Source organism: Dipteris shenzhenensis, chromosome 24, assembly GCF_047967505.1.
Source record: "Dipteris shenzhenensis isolate YYH24624 ecotype China chromosome 24, Dip_SZ_1.0, whole genome shotgun sequence".
Classification (NCBI taxonomy): Eukaryota; Viridiplantae; Streptophyta; class Polypodiopsida; order Gleicheniales; family Dipteridaceae; genus Dipteris; species Dipteris shenzhenensis.
In genome coordinates, this window is record NC_141619.1 from 52,933,510 (window position 1) to 52,958,556 (window position 25,047).

The 25,047-nt window shown below is 44.8% G+C and overlaps 1 protein-coding gene across 4 annotated transcripts; it reads right to left on the reverse strand.

The window, feature by feature from the left end:
• Positions 1-730: 730 nt before the first annotated feature.
• On the reverse strand, positions 731-24,823 carry LOC147886769 (uncharacterized). Of its 4 annotated transcripts, none has more exons than XM_087395793.1 (11): positions 24,746-24,823; positions 24,064-24,424; positions 18,931-23,971; positions 18,618-18,806; positions 11,119-11,233; positions 9,946-11,005; positions 8,508-8,955; positions 2,454-3,207; positions 2,256-2,331; positions 1,508-2,164; positions 731-1,404 (listed from the first exon to the last, which is right to left on the reverse strand). In XM_087395793.1, the coding sequence occupies exons 2-10, from the start codon at positions 24,309-24,311 to the stop codon at positions 2,065-2,067; spliced, it is 8,031 nt and encodes a 2,676-aa protein (XP_087251919.1). In that variant the 5' UTR covers positions 24,312-24,424; positions 24,746-24,823; the 3' UTR covers positions 731-1,404; positions 1,508-2,064. The 4 variants fall into 4 exon arrangements, with proteins under 4 accessions (XP_087251919.1, XP_087251920.1, XP_087251917.1 ...); XM_087395794.1 differs by having other exon boundaries at positions 2,256-2,344; XM_087395791.1 differs by having other exon boundaries at positions 2,256-2,349.
• Between the last annotated feature and the right edge of the window lie 224 nt (positions 24,824-25,047).

Here is a 25,047-nt window from a genome sequence, read left to right on the forward strand (position 1 = left end):
CAAAGACTCTGTGTGTGTGTGTGTGTGTGTGTGTAGCAGTGAGAGTCGCCGCCATGATGCTACTAGATGAGACACACTTCACATGCGACACGAAGAGTGACCAAAGCGCACACGATCATGGTCAATTCTATTTCCAGAGATGAGGTGTCACCCTTGACGTAGCCCATCGAATACAGAGATCGAGGAGACCACGTCCTCCACCACCCTGAGAGAGCTCGACAGACACAAATACGAGAGCTCCTCACATCCCATCAAAGAGCTACCAAGGTGCCTGAATATATGAAGCCTATGCATGTACTCAGAGCATTAGCTCTGAACACCTGATACTATTTTTGCTATTTTGCTCACAAGTTTAGAACTTCATCTTTCAACAGCGGCCTTAGTGAGCCCTTTACTTCAGCCCATAGTGGCTTGTATGAGTTACTTTTGGTTTTGTACTTTGTCTCATAGGCCCACGAGGCCTCCTGTAGACATTAATACATCTTTCTTTCTATCCTTGCTTTTCTCAACTCTTTCTATGATAATTATATTGGTTCAACCATACACAATACAAAGAGATGACGGCCAACAATATGACTTTAATTCTTCTTGTTTTGTGTATTCAAGCCTTTCATTTGGGATAATTCTACTCATTATATCCATCCTCATACAATAAGTCTTGAGCCTCTCACTACTAGTAAGAGTACTTTGTCACAAAATTTTAATTTTACTACTCAAGTGAGCCTTGTGACTCTTAGAATTAGATGAGTCAAGATAGCATTGAATTGTCAAACTTGGATCTTAGAGCTTTTTCAAATCTCTAAAAATATTTGAATGTCCATCTTTGTAAAGGTTGTGTACTTTCCACTTTACAAAGCATATAGGCGTCGATTGTTTTAACATCCAATTTTTGGGAAGTTTTGAATCTCGAGATATGTCGTACTTTGAAAATATATTGGCCACCATTAATGGGGCCCTGGGTGACCTTCACAATCCAACCCTGAAGAATTCAAAATGTCCTCAAATGAGCTTTATAAAGATCAACAAACCACAAGAAGCTTGAGTTATGGAACTAAGAAAAGAGCAGGCCATGAGATTCCGCAATCTGACATGCACCCAAACAAGCTATGTTCAAAAATTGAGGGTGACAGGCCCAAGTGTTCAAGCAATAGCTCAAACCTTGAATCAAAATCAATCCACATGATTGTCCATCTTTTCACAGCACATTCACAATTGTACGAACGAGACCTTGAGCCTTTTTTTTTTCCTACACTCCAAGAATGTGCCTGTGACAACTTTTCAGCAATATCTTAGACCCTTTAATGATCTGAAAACAGGACATGCAAGCCACCAAACTAAAGGCTAGTGTCATTGTCCACCTCACAGAAAATCTTCCACGTAGCTTGGCCAGGATCTCTCATAGACCTGAGATAGGAGCAAAATGAAGCACTTAAATCAAATAGTCTCAAGACATTTAATTTTAAAAGTCATAACACTATGGCACAGAAATGTTAAGGGTGAGGAGTACCATAAAATTGGAGCCTATTAGTCGAAACATGCCACACATCTGTGCTGCATGACTAGCAACGTTCCCTGAGCAGGTAGCTCTTGTATAAGCTCTTATGTGTACTTTCACGAGAAACATGCAATGCTGTAGAGCAGCAGAATGGCCACTGTCTTGCCATAGAATTATTTTTTACAATAAAGTTGCCCCTTCTCAGATTGCTTCCCATGTGCTTCATGAAAACTCAGTTCCAGTTCATGGAGACCCTTAACATGCCGGGTTAGCGTAGCAAGGAACTTGCAGGAGGTGAGAGCTCTTACTCTCCAAAAACCAGAGGACTTATTGCTTCAAAAAGAGCCCAGGATATGTGGCCTGAAAGATGTCCTCTATATAAATAATACCTCACTATACATTCCATTACCCATGACAGCAATGGCCATCATTCTTGTCATCTATAAGCACCATGGTAACTATGCAATAATTCCAGTCAGTTCTTATGGTTCCACTTGATGGAAAGGCAAATATTTCCCTCCTCTGTATACCGTTCTCTGTAATATCTTCGGAAATATTCAAGCCATATCTCAAATCCAAGGGGTCCAACCTTCGTACATGTTGCAAAGACTATCAATGCTCATAGCTTGACGAAGCAGTTGATCTACTTGCTCAGCTACTGTTAATTGCCTGCCAAAAATACGTAGATGTAAATTGAGCATCTCAATTGAACATTTCAACACATCTACAAGTTGTGAAATTCCCCCAAAAAAAGGGCTACCTCCTGCTGTCAATATCGAAGCCATCCAGCTTTAATTCAACCTTCTTTAGTACAGATACAGCATATGGATTTTTCCCTGTATACCATACCTGCACTTTAGTCACAACATTGTGTACCAAACTTCAAAATACAACACTTATCTTCAATTCAACAATCTTGTCTATAGAAAATTTACAAAAGTATTGAGTGGTGACATACTGCACAGTGGTCGCCGTGCCATACTATCCAAAACCACAGAGGTCACAAAGTCGTTCGCATCGCCATCACTTTCCACAGAATCCTTTCCCTTAAAAGAAAGCTCCTGCTTCTCCCTTATGCCTCCCCGAGTTTGAATGACATTTGGGTGGTCCACGAGGCCAGAAGAAGGCCCCATTGCACCTAATAAAGGCCTAGTTGGGCTGTCACATGCAACCCCACCTGAACTGAAAGCAGTATGGGAACCATCATGCCCTTGATCAACTCCCTTAATATGTAATGCAGTCACACTGTGTGTGTTACCTCCATCTAAGGAAGTCACATCCCCTTGACTGTGCAACTGCAATGGTGATGTTGCTGCCGGCTTCCCATCCTGAATCACCAATGTTGACAGGTCCGGCAAGGTATTATTTGATTCCTTTTGCTGCTGAAGATCAGATGCAAGTGTCGATTGCCAGATCCTAGAACCACTTAGAGACTCTGCCGACTGCAGCCAGAACGATTCGAGTGGGTTTTGAACTTCTTTATCTGAGTTACTAGACAAGACGGAATTTGCCGGCGAGATCCAGCCATCATCTTCCCCTTGAGAAAGAATGCCTTCCTCAAGAGATCCCCCAAACTTGTCACCAATATCAGTTAGTTGCTCAAATCTACCTTTCACATGGACTGCACCAAGAGATGACTCCTCAACAAGCCCTGAGGCCATCAGGTCTTCTTGAGATCTTGCCTCCTGGCTCTCCACAACACTATCAGATACCTGCAAACAAATATACAGAACACACAATAAAGCAAAACAAATTAAAAGAATGTACATGATACTGAATCCAGCACACGCATTGAGCTTTTTGTAGAAGCAAGCACGCCCAAGTAATAACATGAGACCACATTGAGCTCCCATTAATTTGTTTAACGAGTATCTGTATGAATTTGGAAAGGTCCAGCTAGATTTTTTAGCAGTGAGTAATCACAATTGCTGTCCATTGTAATGGCCCATGGGTCCAGTTTGGAAGTACCGTGTATTTTGCAATGCAAGCCATGGCAAAGCGTTTGGAAAGAGTCACCATTAGCGGTTACACAGATGAATTCAGAAAGAGACGCCATTAGAAGTTACACAGATGACTTATACTGAATTTTATTACAGCGTGCTCAATAGATATAATATCTACAGGTGCCTAGCTGATTCCACAATTTGCTGTAAGCCTCTTCGACCTACTAGATTCCAAGGAAAGGGTACATAGGTAGATGCCTTGAAAGGTTAATCTACCTACTGTGCTTAGCAAAGTTCAGAGATACGCTCAAACATCAATGTAGAGCCGAATGCTCCAATGGGTATAGCTTCCTGTACCTCCACATGGCAACATGCTTCACTTGCTGCTTCTAAAGAAACAACAGCAGGAGGCTCACACAAACATGACCTACCTCCCATGCTCTAGAGATACATCAAAAAATGGAATGCACAATGCATCGATAGAACACAAGGACAAAGCTGAGGTGGTTCAGGAAGAGATGCAGTATTTTCCAACCGCCTCAACTAGTACTAGATCCATCTGTGCGTGAATAGTTGTCGAAAGTCTTTTCAAAGCAGCAGGGGTTAACAAATCACAGAACCACAACACTCCACAACGCTGGATACAAAGAGAAGGAAGTGGACTTTGACAGAGATGTGTGATGAAGAGAAAACACTTTCTCCAAAAGTTTAAACACACCCCTCTCAAAGAGGATGCATCAAATTTGCAATATCAATCCCATATACATAGAGCATGTGTGGGGTGTTAGAAATCAACCAACAGAGGGTAAGCACAGCGGAAGACTGATAGAATAGCCCAGGAGCTCACACAGTGTGTGTCATGAGTGGAATCACAAATTTCTTAAACTTATGTGCATCAAATAGATGTGCAGACTCATCAATAGACAATGATCCAGCCAGATATAGAAGCTACCAAAAGAATATATTTCCGTCCAAGACTATGGACACAATACAAAGAGAGATAGATCCAAAGTCCCACCAGAGCGTGGTCCTTTGATCTTACCACCACGTACTTCTACTATCGGCTGGATATCTCTAGAACTTGAGCCCGCGTGCTCCACCTCCAGCGTATGTAGACTCTTCATCCTTTGACCTCAGCTCCTTGCAGCCCTAGAAGACAGCCAAGGTCCCAGCCCTCTGTTAGCTCAGTCTGCAGCTCTTCTTGAACTCCTCTGCCTCCTGGATGTAGGCCTGAGGGAGTGTGCACTGCTGCTCCCAAGTCTGCTGGCTGCTGGATAATATTATGCTCCCCAAGGGGGCCCTTTAATAGGCCTCAAGGGGCCCCAAAAATACCGACTGGCTGGCCCCATTCTGGCCGACTCAGTCCAAGCCCTCTGTGAGCTCAGTCTGCACCTCTTCTTGAACTCCTCTGACTCCTGGATGTAGGCCTGAGGGAGTGTGCACTGCTGCTCCTGCTGCTCCCAAGTATGCTGGCTGCTGGATGATATGGCCCTTTTATAGGCCTCGATGGGCCCCAAAAATACCGACTCATCTGCCCCATTCTGGCTGACTCAGTCTGGCCTACAGCCGACTGAACAGCTCCTTAAAAGCGCCCCTTCTGGGGCTCAAAACTAGGGCACTGGCCCTCACATCAAGGCAAGGGCCCAGCCCCTACGTCTGCCCTATATAAGGCCTGGTTGGCAGCCTCCAAGCAGCCCAACCAGCCTCTCTCTTGGCCGACCCATGTGCTGGTCTGTCCTGCCTCTGCTGCGCCCTCTTCTAGCTCCTTGATCTGCCCACAAGTGTGCGCCTCTATCCCCTACTGATCTGTACTTCAGCTGACGCCTTCCGTGAGCTCATAACCCTGTTGCTGACGCCTTTCATGAGCTCATAGAGGTCAACTCCCGACTTGTGAGCCGAAGAGAAGGGGGAATCAGACTAGTAGATGGGACAGACTGAAACAGGCTGCCACATGGGCAGCATGAACTTCATCCTTCTTGGTGTTAGCCACAGGCTGCACACACCAGCACATAAGGCTGGCAAAGAGCCCTCCTTCAGGGCAGGCTAATTAGCTAGTATATGCCCTGCCGGGCTGGGAAGACCCAGCAACAAGCGCCTATTGGAGGGCCTATTTATAGGCAAGTATAGGGAAGCACATTGGCAGACCTAGCTGCCTGTCAGATGGCCTACAGACTGGGGGTTAGCAGAACCCTGGTCAGCAGTAAACCCCATCGGGTTAATGAAGGCCAGTCAGCCTGTTTAAGTTGGCCTAACCCCAGGCCTGGTCAGCTGTTTTGGAGGACGTTGTGTCCTATAATGCCCCCATTGAGGAGGGATTTGGCAGTCTAGTGCAGACCAACAGCCCTGTTGGAAAGCAACTGTGAGAAAGCATTCTAGGGCTACCAACATTCTATTGGGGTCTGGAGAGCAACTGGATGTGCATAGAGAGAGAGAGCATATTGAGCAGTAAGAGCTCATCCTTTAGCGGCTACTCAAGCCTACAAAGGGCACAGGGAAGCCAATGCCTCTCATGCAAGAGGGTAACAGTAGCTGTAGATAAGGGTGGTGTAGGAGAAGAAGGGCACCATCTAAAAAAATGTGGGTTTGTTCAAATCCTCCCACATCCCATTGCAGACTCACAAAGTGGGCAATCATTCCCAAACCAAAGTCAGCATTGGCCTTGGAATTTGCCTGACTGTGAGATTTGCCCAAATAGTACCTGGTCAAGAGAGTGATTATTGTGATATATTGATACAGGGACTGGGAGTACATGTAAGTATCTCTTATGTTGTGGGTATAAAGAGTCTATACATGGCTATCTCTAAGCACAAACTTGTTGGAATGGTCACCTCCCCATCTGTAAGCCCCCAAATGAGGAGAGCGTGGGGGAGGGAGACCTAGGGCAGAGAAAGAGAGGGGGCTGCCACATGGGCAGCACCTCACAGGATTGCGACCTGCAGATGGCATCAGCATGGCGAGCCATATGGCGAGGGTAGTGGGCAGGCGAAGGGCCTGCAACAGACCCTGATGATGGCGCGGTACAGGTGGGTCAAGAGCGCAGGTGTACGGACCAGGTTGGCGCAGCAGAACAAGGGTGGACAGGCACTGACATGGCGGGGGAGGAAGCAGCACATGGCAGCCCATATGGAGGGCTGGTTGGGCTGGGCAAAGCCAGCCAACCAGGCCCTATCTAGGGCTGGCCAAGGCCTCAGCCCTTGCATGGAAGTGTGGGCCAAAGGCCCTAGAAAAGAGAGCCCCAAAGGGGCGTTTATATACAGACCAGGTCAGGGCCTGGTCGGCCTGTTTGGGTCGGCCATAGCCAGCCTGACTGGTCGGGTTTTTGACAGGCCCCTAGGCCTATAAAAGGAGGGGCTTCATGCCCCATTATTTATCCAGCATAGCCAGCAGTTCCAGGGCAGAAAGGAGCAGCAGGAAGCCATCCTCTGGGCCTATATCCAGGAGGTGATAGGGTGCTTGAAGGGCTGCAGACTTAGCCAGGAAGGGCTGGACCTTGGCTGTCTTCTAGGGCAGCAAGGTGCTGAGATCATCATCTTCTGGAGCAGCCATTCACAAGCAGGTTGGAGCAGTGGAACAGTTATCTTGAGGACCAAAGGGGACCTGTGTGCAGAGGCTGCCCACCTAGGCTGATTGACAGGCAGTAAGGTGGAGAAGAACACACTAGACGGAAAGTCTACAAACGCTCGAGGTGGAACACGCAGGCTCGAGTCTAGAGATAGCCAAAAGGACCTTGTGGTAAGATCAGAGGACCACACCATTGGTGGGACTCTGGATCTATCTCTTTTGTATTGTGTCCATAGTTTTGGACGGAAATATATTATTTCGGTGGTTTCTCTATCTGGCTGGTTCATTGTCTATTGATGAGTCTGCACATCTATGTGATGCATATTAAGTAAAGAAAATTGTGATTCCACACCCCACACGCACACTGTGTGAGCTCCTGGGCATAACTATCAGTCTTCCGCTGTGTGTGCCGTCTGTTGGGTCATTTCTAACAAAACTAAAGTACACAAAGAGGACTAAAGTACGTGGGAAGATATATGCATTGTGCTATAGAGTACAAAAAAAGCTTCCCAACTTTGTAGAGTGACCAACGACATTGATTACACATGATCTACTTCTGGTTATTTACTCTCAGTTCACGTTTCATCTCATAATTTAGTAAGAACACGTGTTGCTCTATCTCTATAAAAGCCAAATAATGCTTCTGTAGTCGAGGAAGGCATTCAACTAGTCCCCTCACGTATCCCCTTAGCCACACAATCAAAGTTGCAATTCTATGGCAAAAAATTCCATTTTCAAGCACAGACCAAGCACATTGAAGTACCTTATCATTGCATCCACAAAAATAAATACATAATTAGTGTTTAGTGTTCCATTGAGGATGATATACCTAACTATTTCACCGAAAGGACATACAAAATTCACATTTGTGAAGTTCAAATAGTATCTTGGCTTAGAAGAAAATAGTCAATAGTTATGATCTTGGCTTAGACGAAAATAGTCAATTGTTATGATCCATCGGATCTCTCCAACTGTGAATGGTCGTCACACCGTATTTAAAGACAATCTCCTTTGTGTATGCATGGGCATGAAGGCCATTTGAACTCACGAATGATCCAAGATATGTGAAAGTTGAGCAAAGTGCCACATCAGCTAATCAAAGCAAGGTATTACATTGCACTTTCCACTTCATTAATTGGTACAACAATTTTGAAACATCCTACAGGTCAATGGGCATCAAAGCTTAGTCTTTTCTTGAACGAAACACTTGAAGAAGGCTACGGTCTTGCATGTAGCTTGAGCCTGATAAGATGTATAAAGGACAAAGATAAATTGGAGCTCCTAGTAGGTATTCATGAGCTTAAATTTTGGGTGGAAAGGCTAATTTGGATTGAGGGAAGAGCCCACTTCCTGTGCTGCTTTGTCTGCACCATTTGCTAGAAGGTATGGACTTATTTCATACCTTACCCCTCATGTTATGCATTGCTGTAACCTAGACAATAAAAAATCTCATTCACAACAAACTCCAAGATACAAGTTCTCATGCAGTAGAAGGGTATGCATACTACCTGCAATGGGGCCTGTGTCTCTTGCACCATTGAGCCAAACAAAGATGGAGCAACTGCCAGATCCATGCCCTTTCTTTCCTCTGCCCCAATCAATGTGTCCTCGTGCCCATCCCCCCTTGTCCACTCCATGAGGGGATCCCATACAAAAACATCTAAAAGCATTAGGATGACCTCCTTGTTTGTCCGCAGGGTCTCCAACACTTTTTCACAACTGGTTCTAAACACACCTTCGATCCCAGTTAAACCAAGTGCTGCTTGTATTGTTTGGGTTAAGCGGAATGGAACAATTTCTGGGATTTTCAACCGTAGACCTTTATCAAAACAGACATTGTAGTCTATATGCACAACATCCCCCGTACTGAAATCCATCAAAATATTGTCCAAATGTCGGTCACCCAGACCAACAATATGACCAACCATGCTCATAACTGCAACACTTCCTGCAAACCTGCAAACTCCAATAAATGAATCTCAAAATGTTGGAAAGAAATATTACCAAAGAGAATCAATCACCAACGACAGAAAAAAAAAGAAAAACAAGTCATACAGAAAGAAAGAAAGAGAAACATTAACGTCCTCTGAAGGCCTCCAGGGCCATGAGAGAATGAAAAAGAGAGAGCAGGGCAGCGCAGGGGGGGGGGGATTATGCGGGTGGGTTGTTCAATGACTGCTAACATTGAGTGCATGAAACTAAAAATCAAAAGTTGATATGTAGAAGTGTCAACGTGTATTCACATCCAAGTCATTCACCCAATATAAAAGGCCAAATCTTTATTTCTTTAAAGGAGAAAATGTATAATAATTCATCCACCATGCTTGCAAGTGCCTCATAAATGAGTAAAATTCAGCTCCACCTTGTTTCTTCCTCTGATATTGACTCGAGACTGGCATGACCAAAGATTAGTTTCAAAATGACCACACATTGTAAAATTGATGGAATGCCAGCCATTGCTAAGCAATAAAATGAGAGCCATATATTTATGACATCAATATACTTGCATGAAAGTGAAACTATATGTACGAGGATTTCCTTGAGTTTGCTACAGCCTGCTATGATGACAGTTTACTGGAAATTGTTCCATACAGTTTAATGTAGCATAAGCTATACCAGGACTACTAAGAAGTCTCATAATATCGTTGGTGATATCATGAAGGTACAGGTGCGTCAATAAAAGATGAAACGTCAATGGACCTTAACCATAAAGGGATTGTCTAGGCGATTGTCTAGCAAATACACCATAAACAGACGAGAGCACCTGGGCTGTTATGCTTGGTAGTTCATTTTCACAATGCGATTGTCTTTTTTCACTATTGCGGTAGTAAACTCCCAGATGCAGGAAAAATGACGACACATTTTTACAACCAAGAGTCCTCCAAAAAAGAATAAAATGCAACTATTATTCCTGAAGCCTCTATTTCAGACACACATTCCACATACCTTTGCAGTTTAGAAGCGAATTCTGTAAAGCCGTCGCTTGCACACCAAAGCTCTCGGTACAGCAACTGCCTAGGGGTCTCCTTCATAAGTTCCAAAAGTACCTTTCTTTTGACTTCTTGAGGCCAGTCTCTCCTTGATGAAACCTTTCGTAAGCCCCTCTCTTTCAAAGCAGGAAACAATTTCCCATAAAACATATCACTGGGACGAGGAACAGCAGGTGGCACCGAGAGATTCACATTATTAGTGCCAGATGTTACAAGCTGCACAGCTTGATTGCGCTGCTGCCAGGCTTTGAAAACTGCATACATGCTAGTGAGGTTGTCAACCCATTGAATCAATCCTGCTCGCCCACTAATGGGAGTCACAGAGTAGTACCGAGCACATAAATCTTGCCCCCTTGTGTTTTTGTTTCCACAAAGCATCCAATTGACAGCATGTAAAAGCTGCATGATTCTTGCATCCAATCGCAAGTCCTCATGACCTTTAAGAAGATAGGTATAACACTGACCATTAGAACCCACCATACTTAGTTTTTTTGGTTTTGTCTTAGTTGCAAGGATGTGCACCTCCTTGTCAAAAGCTGTCACTGTTACTATTTCTGGAAAAGCAGTACCTCGTGCTGTTACCCCATCGTCTATCAAAGTGACCTGTTTTTCAAGGCCAGGTATTGGAACATCGGATGAAGTAAGAGCTGCAAGCCGAGGAGCAACATCAGCAAGAGGTATCACATTTTTTTTTGGTTGACTGGCTAATGATGCTACAATGGCATCAAATGGACGCCAAATATCGCTGATGGATGCAATGCTTGATGGAGCAGACTTAAAAGCAGATATTGCAGCCTTAAGTTGAGATTGATACAGCTCCTGAAACCAAGCTTCATGTACAGTTTCTGGAGACCTTGATGTAATTGCCAATCTTCGTTCTAATGATACTATAATGGGTGCCATCATGTCTCTATACCTTTCTGGATTGAGCCTCAGCTTGTCACTAGAGCCAAGGGTATCATTTTCTGCAAGCCTTATGGCCTCCTCTTTCAATGATGCAATGCGTCGAATAGCATCTGTAACACGAAGAAAAAACAGAACAAAACCTCAAATTTTTCATTTTGGAAGAAACATAGTTTGCATGGCTTAAAGCCGACAACATGACCTATCAGCAATATGACAGTCACACCTGCATGAAGATCTTGAAGAGTGCTCAGCCATTGTTCTTCCCAAAGAACAGTTATACCTCCAAGCTCCATAATTAGCAATTGCACGTCCTTCACCAATTTTGGATGCAAATTCAGCTGCATGTCTAAGAATCCAACATCAGGAATGTGTTTGTGCTGCCTTGGAAGTACAAGAACACTTATGAACCAGACTCAAATCATGAATGAAGAACCCTTGGCATATAAGAATCCCCGTCATGTGCAAAGATTTCACTATGCATCCTCATGGACAGCACCAAACAGATCAAGCTAATCAATTTAAACATCGCTGCTTGTATTTCTAGTTTTTCTTACACATTGCGCCCATATGGAATACATGATTCAGAACGCAATGCCCATCAACATGCAGAATATATGCCCCCAAACAACACATGGAATAAGTACGCCTTTTTTTTTCAAACGTTAGCAAACGTATGGTATTCAAAACACTCTCCCAAAAATTTGGACACGTATGAAATTCCGTTTCATACGTCTTTTTTTCAGACGTTTGCAAACGTTTCGTATAGGCACCATACACATATGGCAAAAACTATGCCCTCAACCTCACTCCTCTCATGCCTGGGCAGATCATCTCCATTCTAACCTGCAGGGACCTTGGAAATGATGTAATATTACCCCTATGGGGGACGCCTTAGGCTAGAAAGATAGGAGTAAGACATTGATCATTAGTCACTAGGCTTTAATAGCCAAATGGTAGGCTTGATTTGCCTAATGGAAAAAAATTGCCTGGTTGAGACAGTTAGGACCGTTAGTACTAGTCCTAGGTCCTAAGCTGTGTTAGTATCCTAAATGAACTAATACCCAAAAAGGTGAATGATAGTGCATGGTTAGAACAATCAGGACAGTTAGTACTAGTCCTGTGGTAAGTGATGATAGTGTCCTAAGTGAACTGGCAACTTGTGCTTCTAGTAGTAACGCATGCTTGATCTATCATGGTTGGGTGGTAAGTCTCCTATCGTGTTGATGAGTGGAGAGTTTTTACAAGGAACCCAACATTGATAGTTACAGCCACAAAGCTTTGGCTTGTGGTGAGGATTGCTTTATATGAGCACTACCAAATTGGGTGTCAAAGAAACCATTCGAATTGGGTATTAAAGAAAGCATTCATGAAGTAGTCAATGATTTGCTTCGATTCTTGTTGTTAAAGGAATCATTTGTTGCTAGTTTGTGAGAAGAGAGACTTGCTTTAATGGGTGTTTCGTCGACGTGCATTTGGCCGATCCAATTGTTGATTAGCGGCATATATACCAAGAGCAAGACCATAATGCGTGAGTTTCAAGTAACGAGCATAGGGGGATATGATGCTGAAGGCCTATGCTATAGGCAATGGCCGACAACCAGCTAAGAGGCAGTAGGTAGTTCACCGAAGAACGTGACAACGATTAAGCGAACTAAGTTTTTGTGATTGAAGAAATTTGTGATAGCATTGGCAATGGTGACAGCAGGTACGTTGACGACAGATAACGGATGCTTGATTTAGTGGATGCTCAGCGTGCACGTGCTGACGGGATATTATTTTTGTCATCATGAGAAAGCAACATACTGTTTCGAGAAAGCGACATACTGTTTCTATCATTTTTCAGCAAGGTGACGCTATCATTATCCATCATTTGTTTGTAAATATTATGTATAAACAGACAATGAATTTCTACTGAAATCCACTACACCTGTTAGCATGCTAGAGAGGGTTTGGTTAGCAAGCAAATAGTCGCACACGCAGCTCGTTTGTATTTATTATGTATGAACAGACAATGAATTTCTACTGAAATCCGTGTTGGCATGCTAGAGAAGGTTTGGTTAGCAAGCCAATAGTCACAAATTCAGCTCGTTGAGCAATGTATAGATGATCATAACGATGGTTTTTTACTTTGTGCAATTTTAGGTATGAGGACAGGTTGAAACATTAAACAATTATGGAGGGTATATAAAGACATGTCCTCAATTGATTCATTAGCAGACAGTTTTGTGGGTTTATGTGGGCGTATTTGTCAAAACAAATTTAGCTGATTGTTTTTGTGTGAATTGATTTGCTATAGTTGCAAACATCATTTGAAATTGAGCTATAATATTTGTTTTAGACTTGCATTAGAGAAGTTTTTGGGCCCTTGTATTCAGTTTTTATTTGTTGTTATTACAATTAAAAATTGAAGCATAACTGTCCATACTTTGATCGTTGAGCTTCGTACAATATTGTGAATACATTTGGAGAGAAGCTTTGATATAAAATTCTGATTGTTCGACCTTTTTTTGCTTTGTTGAAGTCTTGACTTTTGTTTCTGTTATCCTCTATCCAATCCTCATTAGCACTTCGGGTTAGTGCTTAATGAGATTGGCCGTAGGCTAGCTTTCAAGCATAATCTATCTATGGCCAAATCCCAAGCACATAGCCAGTAGCTTGAGCTTAAAATTGAGTGCTCCACTCGATAATGAAACACCAGGTCCACCAAAATCTGCTCCATGCTGTCAACAAACCATTTGAGCTTTAACTGGATCATAGGCGAATGATAACATCGCTTTGAACAAGCAACCATCTATTGTCTGTTGTTGAGCTATTTCCAAAGTATCTGACAAGTTGGCATTCCAATCTCCTTCCAAGTCATAATCAAAGTACCCACTAGATATGCTACAGCCATGATGAGTCACGTACCTACCAGAATCTCCACGGTGAGTCACCAACTCAAGATCGCCACCAATGGTCGAATGGATAGCTTACATCAATAATTTTACTTAAGTATTTACTCTTTCTGCTTGTTGTATCAGTTTTCTATCAGTCTCATAGACCCATTGGTCTTCCGAAGACTTTAATAAACTTTCTTTCTTTCTCTTGCCGTCCATTCTATGATCACCATTCCAACATCAAATATTCTGCATGGTTATTCCCTAGTGGCCATGAATAGCTTATATCAATAAGTATACTTAAGTATTTACTCTTTCTGCTTGTTGTATCAGTTTTCTATCAGTCTCATAGACCCATCGATCTTCCAAAGACTTTAATAAACTTTCTTTCTCTCTCTCGCCGTCCATTCTATCATCACCATTCCAACATTGAATATTCTGCATGGTTATTCCTTACTGGCCACTCTTATCTCTATTCCCAACCTCCCCTTTGACTACTCCGCCCACGAAAGGCCCCCTTTCAGCCTGGAAATGTCACATGCACCCCTGCGCTTGGGTGCAGGGTGACACACTGGCGACATCATAGATCCCTAAATAGGTGATTTTGTTGTATGTTGTGACCCCTTTGTAAGCCTAGTCCAGGAACGAGCGAGCAAGTCCTTGTTCATTAGTACCCACTGGAGAACAGTGTTTTCATCTTAATGTTTAGGTATGTCTAGGTCCTAGACTAGGATAGGAGCCCCAAAGCGGCCCTCAAAGGCATGCACCAAGCAAGGAAAAGAGGCTGGGGAAGACACCTTTTATTGGCTGCCTTGGCCCACACCAGGTCGGCCCCTAGGGCTGGCAAGTGAGCCTACCAGCCAGCCAACCAGCCAACTGGCTGGTTGGCCTATTTTGGCTGGTTAGGTTGGCCCTACATCCCCCTATATAAGGGGGGCCTTCCCCCCTCATTCCTCATTCAGTCCGTCCCAGCCTTTACCAGCTCCTCTTCAGCCCTCTTTGCAGCCCCGGTGCACTCCTGAGATCCCCTGTACAGCAGCAGCAAATCACCAGTACAGATCAGCCTCTCCAGAAGGGTGTACATGCAGCACTACAGTAGGGTTTGGACCAGCAAACGGAGGTAGGTTTGGTGCCTGTTTCAGCAGCTCACCTTTCAGCTATTACAGTTTTCTCAGCTCTCCTCTCTCAGCTTTTCACTCAGTTCATCTCTCAGTTTCTCAGCTGTTTCGATCCTCAGTTTCACCTCTCACTCATGCAGTGGAACAGTTTCACCTCTCACTCACGCAGTTCCACTGCATGCCCGTGGACAACCCTAGCCTGTTAATAGCCTCGCACAGTGGTCTACAACGTCCACATGGGCAGCATTGAGGCCTTGGTTGTGTCTGAACTGTTTCTCAGGCTTTGTGGGTCAGCTCTCCGTGTTCAAGGTGTCAACCTCAAAGTTGCATTCCGTGCACTCGTGAGGAGTGTCTTTGTATTTTCAAGTTCTCCAAGTCTCAAGCAAATTCTCCAACTATATTGGGTTTAGTTGTCGACTCCATTTCTCTAACCCTAAACTCTCTCTCTCTCTCTCTTCCTCTGTGGTGCATACGCAAATACGCCTCGCAATAAGGTTTAAAGGTGGTCTCGCCTGGATTACCCTGGGATGCAAGTTGACTAGCTCTTGTGAAAATCAGGAGCCTGAAACCAAAAAGCAAAATTTGAAATATGATTTGTGGGTGCAGGGGACAGAGAACTGGAAAGTTCAGCAACGTTGCAGCTAGTTGACTACTAGAAGAGCATAATCAGCTGTTCTAGGAGAAAAATCAGCAAGGTCGAGGGCAAAGTGGGCTGGAAACTGCCAAGGCGACCAAAAACAAAAAGGCAGCGGGCTTTAGAGCATGAATCTGGCACTAGAACAAGCGCCCAGCTTGTTTTTAAAAACTTCAAATCTGCGCTGTTTTTTTCTTGGCTGCCCTGGGCTGCAAACAAAGCGATTTTGCTTTTCTTATCCTGACTTTGCAATTCACATGCACTTGTAAGAGATCTGCAATTTGTGAATTTATACATACCTGGAGAAAACCCTGACCAACAACTTTCACTTATAGAAAGTCATCTTTCAAGAGCTGGCTCTAATACCAACTGACAAGGCCCGAAAGCTTCTGAAAATCCGAACTTGCAAACATGCACAAAGAAACAATCATAGAAACACCTAAAAAGGGGTAGACTTGCTCACAACCCAACCGTGACGTCTGCGAGTGAAGGACTCGTGAATCTGGGACGTCCACAAGCTGAGCTGCTGGCACATACCCAACCAGTTCCCAACCAACCTAGTATCCCATACCACCAGGTGGTGCCCAAAGGCCTTGGAATATCAAGGTTGGACCTTGGGGCTACGCTAGAAAGTAGGTGCGAGTCCACACACGATCCAATGATTAGACTAGCAACGAAGAACTTGACTTGCACACTAACAACTGAACCCCTGGGCTCCTTGTATAGGCTTGAGCCCAATACGCCTGAGCTAGCAGGAAACCTTGATTCCCTTGCAACTATAACCCGAGAATCGCCAACATAGCCCCAAGCCTCCCACGCTTCCTCAGCTAGTCTTGTGTGACCAAAGCACACATTAGATACGGTCCATGCACATGACATCTAGGATCTAAGGTTCAACTACCACTCTTGAATCTTTCAATAATTCTAACTACCAAACACCCCAAGGGTGACTTAATAAATTAAATCAATAGTTCATCACTCGCTTTTCTAGCAGGCCATGCAATGGATCACCTTCCACCATCCATGGTAGACACAAGTTGGTTGTCTCATCGGTATCCTTCAATATAGTCCAAGCTTAGAAGGCTGTCTCCGCAAGCTGAATATGAGGACCCTCACCAAGTCCGCCTTTGTCCCAAAAGGGCTTTGGTTTCTCTCTCTCTCCACTCCTCAGCATCATCTAGATCTACGCATGCCATGTCCTTCCCAATAACTGTCTTGAGGTCTCATCACCACCCTTGTGGCAACCTTCTATATCTGGCACCCATGTGGCTTCAAACCTTCACCTCCCAAAGTGTATGGTTGGTCCCATCCAAGTTTCCCCCTTCACCAAATTTGGAGAAAAGCATATGAAAGGCCATACATTAGCTGAAAACTGAAATTGGAAAAAAACACTGCAGCAAACTGACCAAGAGTGCAAAAAACACAAACTCCTATCAAGAAAAGGGACTCCTCCTTTCAGAAGTTGATGTAGATCACGAGAGTAGAACCTTTGGGCTCTAGTACCATGTCAAAATAAAGGACAGCAATCTAATGCTAAACCTCGCAGCAGATCATGAGACCTCACAACTCTCTCCGATCTCTAACCACTTTTGCACAAAGAGGAGAACTCAAACCTGGAATCGAGCAGCCACAACGCACTCTATTAGCTCAGCCACAAGCATGGGCTGGGTACCATAACACTGCTCAAGATACCAGCAAGGTACCAGCCAAGTGCTGGGCTGATCTCCAGCCAAGAGAAGACTGGAAAACAGAAGCAATGGGCACCCAAGTGCTGCTGCTCCTTCTAAGTTCTGCTCCTGCATGCCTTTGCTTGCGGAGTGGCATGATGTCTCATAATACAGGTAAGTGAGGGGAGTCTGTAGACCTAGAACAGGGCCACCTGCTCCCAGCAGTCATAAAAACCGACTGGCCGCCCAGATCCAATGCCAGCCCATATGGCCTACAAATAGGTGCCCCTTGCCCGCAATCTGCTGTCACATGAACAGCTCAAAACTGCCCAGCAAGGGCATGCATGCACAGCCCTAAGCATGGGGATGTCATACCTTCTCCAGCCTTGATTGACACCATATTCGAATCTACCCCTCTATCCTCCTCATATGGGGACACTCACAGGTAGCAACCCCAACCATCACCCCGGCATCATTGGCGCTCATCTGAAACTTCTCTTGCTAAAGCTCAGCTCACTTGCTATGTGAACTTGTAAGAGTAGTCAGTTAGGCTTCTTTCTTCCTGACATGTTGCGAAGTGATTTTCCCCTCGTTTGCCATACACGGATTTTTCCCAATGCATACTCCATGTCACACCTATGAACAACGACCCATCAAAGAGACAAAAGTATAATTTTAGGGAAATAACACTGTTCAAAGCTACTAATCTGTCATGATGATAGACCTTGCTAAGAATTTTTCACATTATACATAATAACCTAAGCACTAATCCAGGCAGAATCAAAACAAGACAAGTGAGCGAATCTTAGGCAAGCCTAAAAATTGAGGGCATTGTAATCATAATCTATGCACGACCGTCCAGGGAGGATTGCATGACAACTTTGACAACTCTGGGTGGATCAATTAAGGAGAAAAAAGGTGCCCCTGCAGAATCGGCATGGCGGAGAAGCCCACACAACTCTCACACAGCTCTGCAGTCAGAGATTAAACCCTCTCGCTAGACCTGAAATGACACGAGGGAGGACAAACCACATGGCAGGAGAAACCTGGGCAGGAAGGGAAGAAATCTTAAGCAGAAAGGCAGCTATTCTCAGAGGGCTGACATCTTGTGCACAGGCAAACAGCATGAGATAGAGAAGACCTAGTGGAGAAGGTAAAGGGAGGTGCTGGAGACCTTCCACAATCAGAACTTATCCAAGTGCCTTATGTGCACAAGAGAAACAGGAGAGGTTCAACAAAGAGTGAGTGAGTAATATGGAAGAGAGAGAGAGGCAGAAAGGGGGAATGCAGGAGTCAGAAGAGCAGGACAGCATCACAGGATTATAATGCCTTTGAAAAATAGACTACAAGTATGCACTTCTACTCTCACTTCAGATTGTCTTACAATACTACTGAAATATATATGGATTGCCGGAAACACAACATACCAGGCAGCTTAATAATCGCTGTAGCTCTGCCGAAGGTTCACCCTCTGTAGTGTTCAGATTTACAAGAGTGGGATACACTATTGCCCAGGGTGATAAATTTGCCAAATTCATCAAAAGTCCCTCCAACTGCCTGCGAACTTGTGTTTGTGGGTGACTGCTTAGTCGGGCAAACAATTGTGCTGTTACGTCCTGCCACTCATAAAGAATTCACTTTAGAAAGGTTGGAACTAGAGACAATACTCCCATTCAGAGCCAAATCTATTTACGAGGCTAGAGCATAAAATTATAGCATTCAAGACATAAAAAGACACACCTGCCATGGCGTTGGAGGAATAGATGCAAGTCCCTTCTGAATGGTATCATCCAACTCTACTCCATAATTGAAAAGTATATGCAGCACATATAAAGACGAACTGAGAACATTATCCTCTCTTTGTTGCCTCACTCCAATTATCCCCACTTTGCCATTGATTGATCTACCCTGATTTGATAAGCTGAGGTACCTAAGGAAACCGTGCGCAGCATGTCTGTAAGGAGAGACTCTCCTTTTCCGCAAGTTCCACCATATTTCCATCAGCTTATTAACATAGGCTACAGCATGATATGAAGCCATGCTATGACCTATTGCCACCAATTCCTGCTGTAGCCGCAAAGATAGCACTTCAGATGGAGACTTGGCATCTGGATCCCCTCCACTCGCTGCTCCTGCAGCTGTTTGCATTAAGTATATTATGCGTTGGACAAAAGCTTCATAAGACACTGCCCTCATCTGGACTCCAGAGTCATTCCAAGCATCTGGCAAATGGCTTGTGGTCATTGTATCAACAACTCCACGTAAAGCATCAAACACAATGGCACGAATTTCTTCAACTTCATTTTCACTGAAGGCAGAGCCACTCTGCGAAACATCAAGTGTTTCAGGAAATGAAGATGGGTGATTAAATGGAGTAGAGCCAGAAAATAATAGCTTGCCATGGTTATAACACCAAGTGGCATAAGCAAACCATGCCTTGCTCATGTTAGGACACAACAAAGTTGCGGACTTGACTGCTGGCCCAACCACTTCCTCGGCTGATAATTGACTAACCTCCCTTGGAATGCCACCTTCCTCTAAAAAGATGGCAGTCCCAGTCCCAACTTCATCCTCGTTTTGTGCACTCAGTGCAGATAAAAAACCTGACAGAAACGGCTTCCTCTTGAGCCACGAAGCCCACTTCAAACATGCCTTAGCCTTCATCACCTGCATACAGTCAGGTGATGTCTCGGAAATGCTCAGGTAGCTTTGAGTCAAATTCCACAGACCTATTATTGCCTCCTGAAATTTTTCCTCCGCATAAAGGAGCAAAACGCGCTCATACTCAAACCCCTTAAAGCCGTTTCCAAAGAAGCGATCTGCTCTAGATTGATTATCAAAAGCCTCTAGGTTAAACTGTTGCATCAGAAGACGATGGGCAAGTCTAAAATTGCACTGCTTTCTTGCTAGCCTTACCACATGCCACTGGAGCCGAAACGTTATCTCAGATCGTGGTATCACAGCTTTGTAAACCCGCAAAACTTTCAACCACAAAAGACAGTCCTGATGGACAACATCCAAGGAGAGACAAGCAACCTGTTCAAGAGGGTTGAACAATGCTGGATCTCTTAATCCAGCACTAGCACGCTTGGCTTCAAAAGCCTTGATGCAATGCAGTTGCATAACAAGCGGAGCTGCTTGAGAAAGTCCATCAAACCCTGACATATGTAGAGCTTCCTCGAGCATGCTTTTCGCTTTTTCTATTTCCTTGACCACATTCTCGTCCGTACCTACCTCTTGTCGAAGTAGGGCCTGAAGAAGCATTTGCTCACTCCTTTGAAGTGCCTGGCAAGGATCTGGAGTGAGGTCACCACTGCTCTGGGGTGTCAAATCCAAATGACCCCAGGCTCCTTGTACATCACCAGCATCAAAGCAAGCCAAGGCATGAATAGCATTCATATCATGTCCGGCTGTTGTCAGTGCACCTGCATAGGCTTTTCCTGCATGTCTTGCACGCAGTGCCTGCAGCTCCTGCAGCCAGACTTCCAAAGCATCCCAATCTGCAAGAGCCACATAGCTCTCAATCGTCCGTGCAATAATGAACTGGACCCCATCTGCTCCCAAGGCACCAAGAGCTTCATCTGACTGCAACAGGAGAGAGAAATAAGTAGCAGCCCTTTCATACTGTCCCTGAGCTTGCAGTGCCAAACCATTCATCCAACCCAGAAACTTGAATGCATTGCTAGCTTTCTGCACAGACAATGCATCATCTGAAAGCAATGCTCCAAATGTAGAGGTGGCCCATATCTGAAGTCCCACGATCATAACTGCTCCATGGGCCCTGCAAAGGGCAAGTGAAGCATGACGCAAGCTTCTCAACACATCCTGTTGAATTTTAACCTTAATACTGGGTGTGCTCTCAGCCATCTGAGGCCAGGGAACTTCACGCAGGGCAGATGCAGCTGCACCCCTCAAATCTTGCAGCCGCAAGACTGCATAATGAAAAGTGGCTGCATGGCACTGAAGAGCCAAACTAGCATTCATCAAAGCTTCACAAATACGAGCAGACCATTCCTCACACACCTTTCTATTAGCACGGAAAAAATGTACACTTGTTGGGGGTGGGGTTGGCAACACTACAGATCCCTCGTACGCATTATACATATTCTTCTTCAGAGCCTCAACAAACTCTAGCAACAGTCGCATAGGTAATAATTGAACGTTTGCCAATATAAGGGTATTTCCAGTCTCCCTTTGACCATTGTCAGCCTGTAAAGACTGAACAACATCTAACAGCATGCGCTCCAGCACAGAGAAAGTCTGAGAAGGTCCACCTAGATGAGTCCTTAGCCGCACTGTAATGAAATGCCTTGCTGCCTCTTGTATTGCCCACCATGCAGATGCAAGATTATTACTGGCGCAGACCCGTTCGAGAAGTTCAAAGTCAATTGTGAGAGCAATGCTTGATGCATCTACTTCAATCGAGTTGGCTGAGCCTGGCTCCTGTTGCCATTTCACAGCCCTCTTGGAGGAAACACGAAAATTTCCAGGAAAGTTATGAATTAGACGCTGCAGCCAGAAAGAAGGAAGAACCTGCCACCGCTGGGAAATGTAATTCAAAACAACAACAAGTTGTTGAGGACGAAGATGCTGTGAGAACTGTCTGAGGGCAAAAACTTGCTTCCAATACCTATGTTTGAGATTGTTTTTGGCAGCACTGGGCATCAGCTGGCCATGGCAGTTAAGCATACTTCCGGTCCAGCTAATTGTCCACAGAGCTGCAGGCGCAATTACCGATAAGACTCCACGAAAAGCACTCTGCACTACAGGATCAGGATCTCCGAGCTGCTCTAAAGCCACTTCAGCCACATCTTGCAGGTGAGATGGAGTTATGAGCACTGCATCCAAAAGAAGCTCCATGACACTTGCCACCCGAGCTCTTACCTTTTGTTCCTTGTCCAACACAGCATTCAAGAGGGCACACACAAGGTCTTTGCTCAAGGTGCAATTCCCAAGCACTGCTGCTTCATTGTCGCTAACACCTTGTAAAAGGTAACCCACATGGACCGGACTGGAAGTATCATCATACGCAGCTATCGCTAGGCTGGACAAGGTAGCTAACCAATCGAGTGCCTCCATCTTAACAGGAAAGCTTGCAGATGAATCCAAAGCTTTTGCTATAATTTGACCACAACTAGAAAGGCAATCTATTACAGAATCCTTGGAAACAGACTCTCCCTTTCTTACTGCCTCCGTGGGTAGGACCCCTTCAAAGCCATCATTAACCCTTGATATTCCTCTGGTGCCTTTAAAAGTGCACAACCTATGCATACTTTGAATAACTGCAAACTGAACATCTGCATAAAATTGCAGAGGATTCTCAAAGGGGTTCATCCTCTCAAGAAGCAATCTCCTTACATCCTTTGCCCGTGACACATCACAGCTTCCTTCCAATCTGGACCCTGACAAAGGCTCTTGCTCGCAATTAACGCAGACACTGCATGCCAATGCCATGAGATCAAATTTCATCAATTCCCTAATCTCTAATTCTGAGAAACTCAACTTCCATGGTTTTGCACTCTCTTGTTTTTCCCCCAAGACTTGAACTAGAGACATGTGCACATCACCCTTCTTCCAGATACTGTGGAGGCAACTCTTCAAATAGGTCAACTCATCGATCAAGCAATTGGTAGCCTTATGCACAATTTGATCAGAATCATGCCTTAGCAATGCTAGATAAGTGGCTGAAACAACACCTGTAACAAGGCAGCTGGGATGCAGGCGCAAACGAGAAAACGAGGACCCCACTTGAAAGAGTTTAGAAACCACACTCAAAGGAAGACTGAGACCCTGTAAAGAGATAAGTTCCAAATTAACCTTCAGCAGCGCCTGGACCTGACTGGATGTGAGTGCAGAGAAGGATGGGGATGCAGAAAAGGTATGGATGTTTCCTTTCAAAGATGCTTCCTGGAAATCATCAAGCCCTACGCTCCTAAGTAAAAAATCTGTTGCCAAACAGGAAAAATCAGAAAACTTCTCTCGCAAGAGATTAGCAAAGAGTGGCAAGCACGTAGACGCTTCTTTCAACCACTTGAATGTCCGGAATTTCCGACCCACCATGCTCAAGCATGCAAGCAAGCGAGGCAACAGTTTTTGAAAGGATTCCACTGCATCCTCAACAAAACTAAGCTCCAAGATTCCTGAAGTAGTCGCTTGCAACACTGCCATAAAGCAGGAGGCTAGCGCTAATAAACGCCTTAACTGATTTGATGTGCCTGGTGCTGCATCGTGTGCCAAGGCCTCCATATCTCCCAAAAATTTAGACAACAAATTCATGGAGAAGGGCAAGTTTTCTGCCCAGAAATTCTGGAAATGCAAAAAGCTATCCGTTATCAGACAACGATCTGCCTCCGAGAGATCCGGCATCAAAGCCCACCCAAGGAGCAAATCTACGAAATCTGCAAAATGTGGCTGAAAGATGCGGGTGAACCGACTTGCAAGAACGGTTAGAATGCCTAACAAAGGTCGCAACATACTCAAGGAGGTTCCCTCTTCCTCCAAAAGAGCCTGACACGCTCTAAGCACGGAAGGTATAAATCTTTCAGTGGCAGCTGTTTCCCCTGTGGTGAGAAATTCTTGCAACCCAACGAGAGCAAGCTCTGCACCTTCACTGGTGGCGTTGACATCGGAGAGAAGTGGCAAGGCCCATCCCAAAAACCTGTCGGCCGCAGCTCCAGGTAATGAGACATTCGACCTTCCATTCGTAGACGACTGTGCGGAAGCGGTGACAGCACCAAGTGCGCCATAAGCAACTGCTGCCGCTTGCCTTACGGCATACAATCTGCAAAAGCCAGACAGCAAATTAAGTCCAGGAATTTACAATGCTCTGCTACCGTGACATAATCGAAAAAGACCCAAAAAGGAAATTCGTACTTATCAGAAAGGAGCTGAAGAAGCGCCTGGCACAGGAAGGAAGAAGAACGGTGTAGCAGGAGGAGAGAATGAGGATGGAGAATGGCACGATGGAGTGAGGAGAGAGCTGTGACGCGAGACATTTCATCTGGGGGAGATGTGGAGCCATCGAGGGAGGCTGGAAGAGCAGCTGCAAGCAGAGCTGCTAATTGCTGTTGCGAGAGCTGATGATGCATGATGTTGTTGAACGAGACAGAGCCATCTCCCATACAAGCTGTCCTGCTGCCTCTACCACCAGATGCGAGTGCTGTCTACGCTCTTTTCTGCGCCGAATTCAACAGAAACATCTCCCCAACCATTCGCCATAGCACCAAGACAGTACCTGTGAAAATTCGAGATGAACAATTCTCAAAGCCTACCTTTTCAAGATGATCACCATAATCACCGTCTCTCTCTCTCTCTCACACATACACACATACTCAACACATGCAGATACGAGCAATAAATTGCTCTCTCATATCCTAACCTCTGCCTTTTCCAGATTATCACCATCATCATCATATCCCCCTTCTCTCTCTCTCTCTCTCTCTCTCTCTCTCTCTCTCTCTCATGCAGATTCGATCAAGAAATTGCACTCTCCAAGCCTACCCCTGCCTTTTCAAGATGCTCACCATCACACAGTCTTTTTTTTTGTTGATGCCACCATCAAACACAGGCGCGCGCGCATGAAGACAGAGCCACACGAGATCGCAAATTGATATTCGACCAAGAGCTTGCCCTGTCAAAGCCTACCTCTGCTTTTCAAGATGATCCTCGTGTTCTTCTTTTTCTTGCCGCTCCCGAAGCATGTAAAACTGACGGTAACGTCGAGTGCAGTGAGGATGATGATGAAAATGAAGATAATGAGCACAAGCTTTCATAATCATATGATGACTCCGTTTTGCAATTTTCATGCCAAAGCCAAAGGCATAGAGTCTGTTTTTGGTTCTCTTATTAATCCTATTG

Bases quoted from the DNA above. Each gene is read 5' to 3' on its own strand.
- LOC147886769 (XM_087395791.1), bottom strand. From the start codon at position 24,311: ATGGGAGATGGCTCTGTCTCGTTCAACAACATCATGCATCATCAGCTC. The intron at 23,972-24,063 runs GTACGAATTTCC...TGGCTTTTGCAG, and splicing joins CTTCAGCTCCTTTCTGATAA to ATTGTATGCCGTAAGGCAAG. The intron at 2,165-2,255 runs GTAGCCCTTTTT...TATTTTTGGCAG, and splicing joins TTCGATATTGACAGCAGGAG to GCAATTAACAGTAGCTGAGC.